Source organism: Pongo pygmaeus, chromosome 3, assembly GCF_028885625.2.
Source record: "Pongo pygmaeus isolate AG05252 chromosome 3, NHGRI_mPonPyg2-v2.0_pri, whole genome shotgun sequence".
In the NCBI taxonomy this organism is placed as follows: Eukaryota; Metazoa; Chordata; class Mammalia; order Primates; family Hominidae; genus Pongo; species Pongo pygmaeus.
In genome coordinates this window covers 153,346,723-153,360,319 of record NC_072376.2, presented here as the reverse complement: position 1 = coordinate 153,360,319, position 13,597 = coordinate 153,346,723, and the positions used below count along the sequence as shown (strand labels likewise).

The 13,597-nt window shown below is 40.3% G+C and overlaps 2 protein-coding genes across 3 annotated transcripts in view; one reads left to right on the top strand and one right to left on the bottom strand.

The window, feature by feature from the left end:
• SCOC (short coiled-coil protein) overlaps nt 1–9,138 on the bottom strand; it is a 50,797-nt gene extending 41,659 nt beyond the window's left edge. Inside the window, exon 1 of one of the 2 annotated variants that reach the window (XM_054484309.2) lies at nt 8,891–9,138. In XM_054484309.2, the coding sequence (XP_054340284.1) occupies nt 8,891–8,960 (70 nt within the window). In that variant the 5' untranslated portion in view covers nt 8,961–9,138. The remainder of the gene's footprint in view (nt 1–8,890) is intronic. The other variant, XM_054484310.2, reaches the window with a different exon arrangement.
• Nucleotides 1–13,597, top strand: part of LOC129034728 (uncharacterized) — a 100,613-nt gene that overhangs the window by 32,474 nt on the left and 54,542 nt on the right. The gene's annotated exons all lie outside the window — the stretch shown is intronic.

Here is a 13,597-nt window from a genome sequence, read left to right as displayed (position 1 = left end):
TTCTAGCAATACATTAGTGACCCTAGAGCCATACCACTCCCAGAAGCTGCTGAGAAGCAGAGTTAATCTCCTTTTTCTTATTGAATCTCTTATGCTAAGTCTCTAAGGCATTTTGCTGGGCCAGGGGAGGTATTCCTAATGCCACTGTCCATATTATCCTTAGCTTACAGCAACAGATATTTTACTCTGCCAATGGCATTATCCATACTTATATGGATCCCAAATGCCAATTAAGATTTGCTGAAACTTTTTGCCATTGCTGGTGCAATTAACATACTTGTTTGATTTCACTAAAAACAACATTTCCAACATACTAGAGATGATCTTTTTCGATAACCTTAAGGATATGGGAATAATCTTTTAAATTAGTATTCATAGCCAAATTCATTGGAGGGTGTAAAGAGAAATGACACTGGTGGCAGGGGGTTCTCTAGTCCTGACCAGAACATGCTCAGCCATCACTCACCACATCCTTGTGTACTTATTTAACCATGCCCCCACTCTGGGACTCTCATCTGCACAGTTGTCTCCCAAGATGCCCAGTGTAACCCAGCAAAGCTGGCAATAGCCGCTTGGCAGACACTTGGGAGCGTGGTGCTGGCTGCAAACACTGGCCCCATTCATATCAGAAAAGAAAGGCCTGCTCCCTTTTCACCGACAAGACTCCTGCTATGGCTCAGTGTTCTCTCAGCTGGGGAGCCACAAGTCTATTTCCTTCTTTAGCCCATATTATAATGGAGGATGAGATGAAAAGGAATACAGACCCTTGATACCTTTTACTTAGAGTGCTAACTAATGCAGGGCCTCGTGTCTGATCTTCTGCTTGGCTGAGGGGATGGCAGATGGCCTTCTGAAAGCTTTTCAAACCCGGGCTGCTTTCAGCAGGGCATGAGGGGGTATTGTTACATTTTCCATATAGTGGTAGGAAGCATCACTGAATAAAAGCACACAACAATTGTGCCACTTCTCTAGGAAGCATATTACAACCTTACAATGAGGGCTAATTGGCCGACACCAAAAGCAGACGCAGACGCAGCTTTGAATATTATTCAGGAGAGGTTTTAGAGAGCAGAGTCAGGACGGAGGCTGAGGCATAAAGGAGAGGAGCGACGGGAAGGACATCGACGGGGAGGCGGCGAGGGCCGGCATGAAGAGGGAAAAGAGTGGCTTCATTATATTCATCAGAAAAGAATCGTGCTCTTGTATAAAGAGTTCCTTCATATCCACCTCCCCTTTCTTATCAGGAGGATGTCAACAGGCAGTCCCAGTTTGCAGTGCCATGTCCGCAGGACACTGTCGTTACCATGAGAACTGATGTGGCCAAATCTCAGAGCCTTCTTTTTTTTTTTTTTTTTTTTTTAAGACAAAGTCTCGCTCTTGTCGCCCAGTCTGGAGTGCAATGGCATGATCTTGGCTCACTGCAACCTCCACCTCCCAGGTTTAAGCGATTCCCCTGCCTCAGCCTCCTGGGTAGCTGGAATTACAGGCACCTGGCACCACGCTCAGCTAATTCTTTTTTTTTTTTTTTTTTAGTAGAGATGGGGTTTCTCCATGTTGGCCAGGCTGGTCTTGAACTCCTGATCTCAGGCGATCTGCGGGCCTCAGCCTCCCAAAGTCCTGGGATTACAGGTGTGAGCCACCGTGCCTGGCCCAGATCCCAGAGCCTTTTAGGAAACTTTTATGTGAGCTCCTTGAAGTGGGCAGCAGAGGAAGGAAAATGTACTGAGTACTCACTTTATGCCAGGCTAGTTCAAGACACCACCTTTATTATTTCGTTTAATCTTCAAAACAATTCTGAGACTTATTCTTATGATCATTTTGCAGCTGAGGGAATGGAGGCTCAGGGATGGCAGATAGCTTGCACAAAGTCTAACAGATTCAAATCCAGGCATTTCTGACTTCAAAGTTCAAGCCCTTTCTGCCACACTCCCCTGTGCCAATTCTTCAAATAACCAGGTCCTGCCTACTACCTGGCATATGACAGTGGGTGCTCAATAAAAGTGTTCTGAAAACAGAACTAAACTTACCCGAAGTGTGGATAGAAAGAAGAGACAATAGAAAAGAGACAATAGAAAAGAAGTGTCTAAAAAGTAGAGACAATTTAGGAAAACCAACCCTAGGAGTCAACTTTCAGCTAGGGGATGGCCTGCTTAAACTGGCACTTATCCCAACACACACAAATTCCATCGGAATTCTTTAATCAAAAGATGTTAAGCCATTCAACTTGTGCTGGATGCTGGGAATACAGATATTTGAAAACCCAGGCTGTGTTTTAGAAGCTCGCAGTCTGTTGAATAGTCTGTTCATATACTATGAAAAAAAATGCAGATAGAGATAAGTTAGGGGTTCTCAGAAAGGAGAAAGGAAATCTAACACAGCCTGGGAAGATCAGGGAAAGCTTCCTGGAGGTGGCATTGCCTGAATGGGGTCTGAACGGATGAGTAGGAATTGACCAGACAAAAAGAAAGGTGGGTAGTGTTATTCCAAAGTGAGAAGCAGCACAGCATCCAGAGGCATGAACTAGGCACTGTGTGGAGGGAACATTAAGTGTCTCCTACTGAGCTCAAATGGTGTGGCAGGAAATGACACTGAAAAGACAGGGACAGCCAGGAAAAGGGAGACCTTCAATGCTATGCTAAGTGACTCGGACTTCATCCTTCAGGGGCTGCGAGGCATTGATTGTTCTCTACAGGCAGAGGTAATGATGTGGCCACTGTGGAGGATAGATTTGAAGGGATAAAATTTGAAATAAGATAAACCACTGGGAGGCAGGTGCTGTGGTTTGTGTTGGGGATAACAAGGACGTGGTGAGGGAGGTGGTGGCAGGGATGGAGAAGGTCAGATTTATTTGAGAAACATTTCCAAGGTCAAGTCAACAAGAATTGGTGATTGATCAGATTGTGAGAAAGAAGGAATGACATATGGATTTCCAGCCTTTGTAACTGGGTGGATGGTGGGGCCATTAATTAAAATTATGAATATAGGAGTGAGAATAGATTGGGGGGAGAAGATAAGTTTATTTGACACCTGGGAGATATCTAGGCAAGCAATTGGATTATGAATCAGAAACTCAGAAGAGAGGTGAAGACAAGATTTGAGAACAGAAGTCTGAGAATAGTTTCCTCTGCAGTCACATCGGTCCTGCAGATGTGCTTTGTTTGGATCTCTATGCTATTGTTTTTAAAATTAGGATTAGGTGAAAAACATGGAAAAACCAGGAAATTGTACAAAAAATTGAAATATCCAGTGTCTCTTAAAGTTTCCACTTATTTGCATTTCTGTCCCTCCATGACAATAGTGAACCAGAAGCAGAAAGCAGCTCTGCCTTTTGAGCCGGGCACATGCTCTCCAGGGAGCCTCAACCCTCAACTCTCCTGGCTGGACCCAAGGCTCAGGGTTGGTTGTCATTCTATCATCACAATTGCTCTGTTGTTTTCTTACTGCAGAGTTAAGAGGAAAGTAAACTATGTTGTTTCCTTACTTCAGTCAAAAGTGGAAAATGCAAGAAAACAAATATCCCAATTTAAAAATGGATAATGAGCCTAAATAGATGTTTCTCAAAAGAAGACATACAAATGGCCAGTGGGTATATGAAAATGAGCTCAATACCACTAATCATCAGAGAAATGCAAATTAAAACTACCATGAGATACCATCTCCCAACTGTTAGGATGGCTATTATCAAAAAGATGAAAGATAACAAGAGTTGACCAGGATGTGGAGAAAAGGGAATCTTTGCACACTGTTAGTGGGAATGTACATTAGTACAGCTACTATAGAAGAGTGTGGAGGTTCCTCAAAACATTAAAACTAGAACTACCATATGATCCAGCACTGCCACTACTGGTAATATCCAAAGGACTTGAAATCAGAATATTGAAAATATATCTGCATGCTGGTATTCATTGCATCATAATTCACAATAGCCAAGATATGGAAACAACCTAAATGCCTGTCGACAGATGAATAAAGAAAATGTGATGTGTGTGTGTGTATATATATGTACATATACACACATATAGATACATACATATGGATATACACACACACACACACACATATACATACATATAGTGGAAGAATTCAGCCTTAAAAAAGAAGGAAATCTTGCCATTTGTAACAACATGGATGAACCTGGAAGACATTATGTTAGCCAGGCATGGAAAGACAAATACTATGTGACCTCACTTCTATGTGGAATCTAAAAAAGTGGAACTCATAGAAGCAGACAGTACAATGATGATTATCAGAGGTTGGAAGGTGAGGATATTGCAGAGATGTTGGCCAAAGGATACAAAATTTCAATTTGACAAGATGAATAAATTTAAGAGATCTTTTGTACATCACGGCAACTATAGTTAAAAACAATATATTGTATACTTAAATATTTCAAAGAGAGTAGATTTTAAGTGTTCTCACCACTAAAAAAATAGCTATGTGAGGTAAATTATATGTTCATTAGCTTGATTTAGCCATTCCATTACATATATGTATATGTATATGTAGCCATTCCACTACATTATATATATAATGTACACCATAAACCATAAACATATACAATTTTTATTTGTATTTAGTAAATAAGAAAAAAAGCAGAAAATGAAATCTAGTCCAAGAGGACTGTGTCTCCTAAGGAAAATGGTGAGAAATGAAGAATGTTCCCATAAATTTAACATGCAAACAAAGCATGTCCTTGAAAGAATTAACCTTGAGATGCCATTGTGAAATAAACCATAGTAAGAGCAATGTCTGGTATATGTAAAAGATGCATGATGAAAAACTTGATAAACTAAAAACAGAATTGAAATGTCAATAGCTTGTTTTAGAAAAGTAGTGAAAAAAATTATGATATACCATTGCCTCTTTCCCACATACACATTGCCTGGCCCTGAAGGTGTTTGAATTTGCGATTTCTGTTTTAGAGTCGCTGGGATATAGCAACGGGCAGTGAGAATGGAACTAGGAGTAGATAGGATCATCCAGAGCGTGTGTCCAGAGACAGAACAGTAGCCAAGGACAGAGTCTTGGGGAAATGCTGGAGGACACAGGTTCCCAAAAGAGCCTGAGATGAAAGATGAAAGAGGCTGAAGAGGAACCTGAGCCATGCGGTGGCATCAAAGCCAGGGGAGCAGAAGCATAGGAAGGAGAGATCAATGCCATCTAATGTCTTTTGTCCTGCACTGTATGGCTCCCACCTCTAAGGTCCCAGAAGTGGGGCCAGTTCAGCTACAGTACAGTTGAGACCAGAGATTCCTAAACTATCTTGGTTTATGGTGCCCTTAGTGTCTCAGTAATTTTTTCACAGTGCTCCAAAGCCAAGATAAACACCAAACAGTTCCATATATTAAGTGTTTAGATCCAAGCATCTTATTAACATTGTTATGTCCAAAAAACCTAGTAGCCATTAAAAAAAATTACTGTACCTAAATTGAAAGAAAATATATTTTTATTTCATTCTTAAAGGAACACACTTACTTATGGGATGTGTGCACCTGTTGGGCACTGCATAACTTCTCCAGCCTTCTCAAACTGCCACCCTCATTATCTGTTCTACAATTGACTTTCATGCAGAGCTTGCTTTTTATCACAGCAATTGCAGAAAACCCAGGATTGAAAGAGATGATGTCATTGAAAGATACATAGTTCAATCTAGTGTGAAACAATGAATGACCACCAGCCAGTAGTCCTTTCAGTGTCTGAGAGAGGTTGAGATGCCCTCATGGAACCCCTGTGAGTTTGCTGCAGTGCCCTGGAGCATCTTGGCACACAGTTTGGGAGCCATGTGGTTAGACAGCATGGACAGGTCTGGAATCCTATCATTTGTAATGTTTCTTTGGGGACATTTGTTCTGAAATCCATACAACTCACGTACAAGTAAATTTATGAAGCACAACTGGTTTGTGACTTGAGTAACTACTGGCATTGCCCGTTCTCACTGCTCCATACTACCAGGAAGTAGAATTACTTAAATAAATAAAATTCAAACTAAATGAAAGTTTGACTAATGCCTTCAATCTTTTCCTCAAACAAACTTTCTCAAGAGTTAGTAAAAACTTCCTTCTCCTTTCTCTCACCTTCCTCTGAATAAGAAAAGAAGCAGTATAAGGGGGAGGCGATGGGGATAAAAGGAGACTGATAGGTCTGACCAGTCACACAGGAATCAGTGCCAGGGACTCGAGGCCTTTCTATTCAGAATTAGAAACGAGTAGTCCTTGTGTAAGAGCCTCTGTATCCAGCAGCTTCCAATACCGCACTCGGCTGGCATCCAGTAGCCGATGTCTTTCTGGACAATCACCAAAGCCAACCCATTAGGGCCTATAATCCTTACAGTTTTTAGAGTTCACTAAAAGGTGCAAGGCTTTCTCTGGTATCCAGCTCCAACAATCTACCAAAAAGCCCAGCATGAACAAACAACGCCACCACCACTCAATATCCATGCAGAAACTGTAAGATGAGAAGGGTGCTCAGATGGAATGCCCACAACCATAGGAGACTTGGATTGGGACTTCGGCTCTATCACTTCCTGGAGAGGCCTTGAGCAAGTTACTAAAAAAATATGAGCTACAGTTTTATCATCTGTAATGTAGGACCATAATATCATGATGATGTTGTAAAGATTAAATAAGATGTTAAAAGGACGTAGAATTGTATCTGGAATCCAGTAAATGTATTGAAACTATTGCATTTAATATTGACTCTATGAATTTATTGAACATAGGAGTTTGAGAAATGCTTCCTTTCTAGGTAGTCTGGCTCTGCCTCTAATTGGCTCTGTGCTCTTGGGCAAGGCACTTAGACTCTCTGGGCCTCCCTTACATATATATATGTATATGTACACATGTATGTGTATACATATGTATGCATATATGTATGTTATAAAAAGAAAAGTAAGAAATTGAACGAAACTTTCTTTTAATATAAGCATACCTTTTTAATGCTTTGCTTTTGCAAGGATTCCACAATTTGAATGAATGATGTCTGCTAAACAAGCTCCATTTTTTTTATAATAATTTGTTTTCCTATTTTTAGTTATCAAAGCCCAAGAACGTTTTATTAACAAGGATGAACCAGTGTTACCATGTCAAATGAATAAAATTGTCTCCAAAAGCCGAAGAAACATGGTGTTTTTGTTAACTGGCACATTTTCATCACAAATATATGAACAATTTCCATTTACCATTTTGAAATATGGAAACAGCAGAAATTAATACTAGTTCCTGAGTCCACCACTGGTTATTATGCTGCACCAGCTCCAAAGGCCTTTTGTGCACTGAGATTTTGTGACTCAGTCTAACAAAGGAGAAGGAGGCAGCATTTGGGAGCAAGGAGACGTTAGTCCTTTCGTGTGGTTGCCGGTGCTCTCACTACCAACCAGAGAGCGTTGCTCACTCTTTCCTGGTCCTTCAGCGCCCATGCCCACACGCCCAGGCTCCATTAGCAAGCAGCTCCTATGCAGCTCCTCTCAAAACCAGTGCCAACAATGGACTGGACACCTGAACTTAAATTCCCTGCCCTCTTGCTCTTTCCTCCACTGGAAGTGTGAAAGTGGCAGAAGATGAGACATGGAGGGGAGATTTCAAGGGGTGTGATGAGGTGCGTCAGATAGTCGCTGTAGAAAGGCCTGGTACCACCAACAGTCCCCACTTTCAGGCTCAGCCCATGCAGAAAAAATTCTGGGCTGAGTCACATTCTAAGCAAGCAAGCTTTCTATACGAACTGCATCCTCCCACAGCATATAGGGCTCCCCATGCGCATGCTCATCTCGCCTCCCGAAGCTAAGAAACATGGGTTTCCCCTGTCTTTGTTTCCTTCACTGCCTTCTGCAGCTCTGTCTGCTTTCTAAAACACCCTGGTGGGAGCATGTTAAGGACAGCGGTATCCCATTTCTTCAACAGCCCAGTACCTCGTACCTTTCCTCCCCTTATAAAGACTGAAAATACCACTCTTTGATTTCCAAAAACCCCAGCATGTTTATGCAGTGCCAGGAGGGAAGCTTAGGTCTGGCTGGTGGTTTGTGTTAATTGTCTGGCTGCACTTTAGAAAGACGCTTTTTGAATCTAAGCATTTAGGGAGAAAGTGGAGAAGCGTGGCAGTATGAAAGAGCAATTGATGTTAAATATTCATGCTCTTGCTCTCTGTTAATCAAAATTAGTAACCCCCATTGCTTAGCTGCAGTCTTGCTGGCTTCATACTATGATTGTGCTAAAGGAACTTGGATAGAAAACAACAACCACCACACACACACACACACACACACACACACCCACCACACACACCCAAGGACTTGGGTGCTTATAGGTTTGACGTGTTTCCAGTTAACATTGTGCAATTCAGCACTGTCTATTTTTTCCAAGATGTTGAATGAACCATGGTTATCCTTTCCATCAGCATTTTAGAACTGCTCTCCCACTTGGTTCCTTCTCTCATGTTGAATTCAGCAAACTTTAGCCTTAAAAATCAGACATTTTCTGCAATAATCCTTAAAGCTAATTGTAGCATAGTCTAGTTCATTTTTCAGGAATGATACAATTATTTTACAAGATAGAAAATAAACTGACTATAATTGAACAAAATATGGTGATATTATAGGTTGTTTTCATAGCAACTTTGAGGTCATGTTTCCTGAACTTTTAAGAAATAAATATTTTATGTTTTTATTTATTTTAAAAAGTACATGTTATATAATGACAGGAACTTTAAAATTATCACTTAATTTAAAAGAACAAAGAAAAACAGCTCTTAATTAAAACCTGTTTTTGTAACTATATTTTTCAAGTTTTCTACAATGAGTATGATTTATCATTATACTGAAAACAATAAAAGTTATATTTTTTAAAAACTGAGCTGTTGTTGAATTGTATGTTTGAGAATTTATCCATTTCTTCCTTACCTATGTCATCTGCAAGAGAAATGTTGGTGAATGTGCTGTCTTCCTCCTCCTCTTTCCTGGACCCGTCCATCTTGTTCAATTTTCAGACCTGTTAGTAAGAAAAATGAGGGCAGAGAAAAGCAGCAGTTGTCCCATGTGACCGCCCTTGTTAAATCATTAATCAGTGAACGTCCAAGCAGGTGCTACCTGATCCTTGCACTAGCCACTCTCTTCCTGCTTTCCACCTGAGAAGTTCTTATCTGAGTGTTGTATTCTTAACCGGAAGTGGTAGGAGATCCAAGTTAAAGACTTACAACCCTTGACCGGAGGCTGCTGTGGTGGCACGGCTGCTGTACCCTGGCTAGATGCCAAACCCTGCCTTCAAGTTTCCTTAGGCTGAATTGCACAAGGAAATTGCCCAAAAAGCGTAAGGATAAGGTTGGGGGAAGAAATTGACTTTATATGATTAACATATCTTTTGGATATCCACGGTAAACTTCTCAAGGATTTATCAATGACCAGAGCATGACCTGGGGGTAAGGCACAACCCCTCAGAGCCTCAATGTTCTATCTGTAATATAAGGATAAGTCTGTTGTGAGGATTAAATGGAAACTGCCTGGTACATGTATGAAGAAATAAGATTCTCTATATGGCATATATGAAGAAATAAGATTCTCTATATATTGAGCTCATCAATACTCTCTCATATTACTGTTCAGACACCTCATCCTGTAAAAGTTTATTGAAACAACAGAGTCTCCCTTTTCTGTTTCTGGAGTTGAGCCCAAAAGGAGAGATGTTGGCTTTACTAGCCCTTAGGCAGGGACTCTTTGTTTGAGGAGGAAGTATTTCTTTACAGCTATTTATCCAGGTGCCCTAGTTCACATTTGTATACAGACACAAAGCAAAACTATTTTAGAATTTCAAATAATCACTCCTTTGGGGAAAAAAATAGCCAAATTTGATGAAGCATTTTAAGCAGATATTAAAATTGTTACTACGTGCTACATTCTGCACTAAGTGCTTTGATACATATAATTTTTTTTTATTCAAGCGAGTTCATTGTTACTATATCAAGCGGAATGGATGTGAGCTGTTGGAAATCCTGAATGTTAAAAATTAAATTCACTAGAATAGAATTCCCCCAATTTTTCAATTATATTCTGCAAATATTGAGTGCCTATTCTATACAAGCTGAGCACTTTGGAAGTTCAAAATAAAAGGTTTATTTATTTGCTATTAATAAGCTTATAAAAGTGTTCAAAAACAAGAATCCTGGAGGTTTACAGAAGGGAAAAAAATATATGCAGCTGACAGGACCCTGAAAGGCTTAGAGAAGGGGACATTTGAGATGCACGATCAATGAAAAGTGGGATTCAACAGGCAAAATTGGTCAGGTAGTGAGTGCTTTCTCAGTGAAGGAGTATGGGCAAAAGCTCAGAGACAGGAAGGCATTGGGTACATGCAGAAACCAAGAGTATGGATACAGGTAAATAAGAGGTGGGAGATATGGTGGAAAATAGGATGTCATATCTAAGAGTGGTTTGAATGCCACATTGTGTTAGTTCAAGTCCTCTAAGAATCAGACACCAAGATGGGATTAAAAGGATGAGATAAAATAGGGAGGGAGGCAGAAAGGTTAGAGGGACATTAGCCCATGATGCAAGTCTGACAAAGTGAAGTGAAGACAAAGTGGAATGGAAGGTCCAGCTTGATCATCAGAATAAAGAAATTTTGACAAGGATGTCAAAGAATACTTGAGCCAAAGTTGACCGTAAGAGGAGTCCCACGTCTCCCAGAAATGGCCTCCCTTAGTTTTCACACAGCACTTAGTTACTGGCTAGGAGCAGCTGGCAGAAAGTGAGACCTCCGTGCAAATGTAGTTATGGATTTCAGAGCATAGTAGCTGAGGTCCTTGATTAGTTACACTCCCTGTAGTTGGAGGTCTACAGGGCACAGGCTCATGGCAACCACATGAGATGATTTTTCTAGCAACTCTATATATAATCATGGACCAGTATTTTAGGAAGCATAAAAATTCCTCTCTTGGCTGATCCATTTTCTGTCAGTCCTAGAAATAATGGCACACACTTTTAAAATGCCTACTATGTGCTAGGCAACAGTCCTATGGGTAGGCCCTAATATTATTCCCATTTTAAAGATGAGGGAGCTGAGGCATGTAGAGAGTTTAAAAAGTGACAAAATGTCATGCAGCTAAGCAAGTGGTGGAGCTAAGATTGGACTTCCTGCCCTCTGGCTGTAGGGTCTGTGCTCTTAACCATTGTTATTATCTACTCATAATAAAATTATCAAGTGAGGGAGGGGATGCAAGAGAAGAGTTAATTGACTTAATAAAAGAATTTATAAACCAAAGGGTGTATTTGGTTTAATGCATATACTTGGTTTTATTTTTATTATTTACAACCAACTTTATGTTTTGTTAGGATTGACTAAGCACTTGATTCTTTGCCTTCTTTCTGATATTCTTCAAGGATATTTCTTATGAAATGTCTATCCTAATGGATGGGGGAATGAAAAGAAAGAAAACTCGGCTGGGCTCACACCTGTAATCCCAGCACTTTGGGAGGCTGAGGCGGATGGATCACAAGGTCAGGAGTTCGAGACCAGCCTGGCCAGCATGGTGAAACCCTGTCTCTACTAAAAAAAAAATACAAAAAATTAGCCAGGCATAGTGGCGCACGCCTGTAATCCCAGCTACTCGGGAGGCTAAGGCAGGAGAATTGCTTGAACCTGGGAGGTGGAGGTTGCAGTGAGCTGAGATCTCGCCACTGCACTCCAGCCTGAGCAACAGAGCGAGACTATCCATCTAAAAAAAAAAAAAAAAAAAAAGTTAGTCAGCATTGCTATCATCCCCATATTCACTGAGCAAAAGTTATAATGGAAAAGAGTCTTACTTTTAACTGAGGTAGAGAATTATCTGTGGATTTAAACTATCCATGGTGAATATTTTCCCTTTTGTTTTCTTCTATTAGTTGTATAGTTTTAGCTCCTATACTTAGGCTATTGATTTCTTTTGCATTAATTTTTATATATGGAGTGAGAGGTAGGGATGCACCTTCATTCTTTTACATTTGGATATCCAGTTGCCCAAAATCTATTTGTTGAAGAAAATTTGTATTTTTACCACATTTTATTTTCTTTTTTTTTTTTAATTATACTTTAAGTTTTAGGGTACATGTGCACCATGTGCAGGTTTGTTACATATATATACAACATGTATATAACATGTGCCATGTTGGTGTGCTGAACCCATTAACTCGTCATTTAACATTAGTTATATCTTCTAATGCTATCCCTCCACCCTCCCCCCCACCCCACAACAGGCCCCGGTGTGTGATGTTCCCCTTCCTGTGTCCATGTGTTCTCATTGTTCAATTCCCACCTATGAGTGAGAACATGCGGTGTTTGGTTTTTTGTCCTTGCGATAGTTTGCTGAGAATGATGGTTTCCAGCTTCACCCATGTCCCTACAAAGGACATGAACTCATCATTTTTTATGGCTGCCTAGTATTCCATGGTGTATATGTGCCACATTTTCTTAATCCAGTCTATCATTGTTGGACTTTTGGGTTGGTTCCAAGCCTTTGCCATTGTGAATAGTGCTGCAATAAACATACGTGTGCATGTGTCTTTATAGCAGCATGATTTATAATCCTTTGGGTATATACCCAGTAATGGGATGGCTGGGTCAAATGGTATTTCTAGTTCTAGATCCCTGAGGAATCGCCACACTGTTTCCCACAATGGATGAACTAGTTTACAGTCCCACCAACAGTGTAAAATTGTTCCTATTTCTCCACATCCTCTCCAGCATCTGTTGTTTCCTGACTTTTGAATGATCGCCATTCTAACTGGTGTGAGATGGTATCTCATTGTGGTTTTCATTTGCATTTCTCTGATGGCCAGTGATGATGAGCATTTTTTCATGTGTCCTTTGGCTGCATAAATGTCTTCTTTCAAGAAGTGTCTGTTCATATTCTTTGCCCACTTGTTGATGGTTTTTTTTTTCTTGTAAATTTGTTTGAGTTCATTGTAGATTCTGGATATTAGCCCTTTGTCAGATGAGTAGATTGCGAAAATTTTCTCCCATTCTGTAGGTTGCCTGTTCACTCTGATGATAGTTTCTTTTGCTGTGCAGAAGCTCTTTAGTTTAATTAGATCCCATTTGTCAATTTTGGCTTTTGTTGCCATTGCTTTTGGTATTTTAGTCATGAAGTCCTTGCCCATGCCTATGTGTATTGCCTAGGTTTTCTTCTAGGGTTTTTATGGTTTCAGGTCTAACATTTAAGTCTTTAATCCATCTTGAATTAATTTTTGTATAAGGTGTAAGGAAGGGATCCAGTTTCAGCTTTCTACATATGGCTAGCCAGTTTTCCCAGCACCACTTATTAAATAGGGAATCCTTTCCCCATTTCTTGTTTTTGTCAGGTTTGTCAAAGACCAGATGGTTGTAGATATGTGGCATTAACTCTGAGGGCTCTGTACTGTTCCATTGGTCTATATCTCTGTTTTGGTACCAGTACTATGCTGTTTTGGTTACTGTAGCTTTGTAGTATAGTTTGAAGTCAGGTAGCGTGATGCCTCCAGCTTTGTTCTTTTGGCTTAGGATTGACTTGGCAATGCGGGCTCTTTTTTGGTTCCATATGAACTTTAAAGTAGTTTTTTCCAATTCTGTGAAGAAAGTCATTGGTAGCTTGATGGGGATGG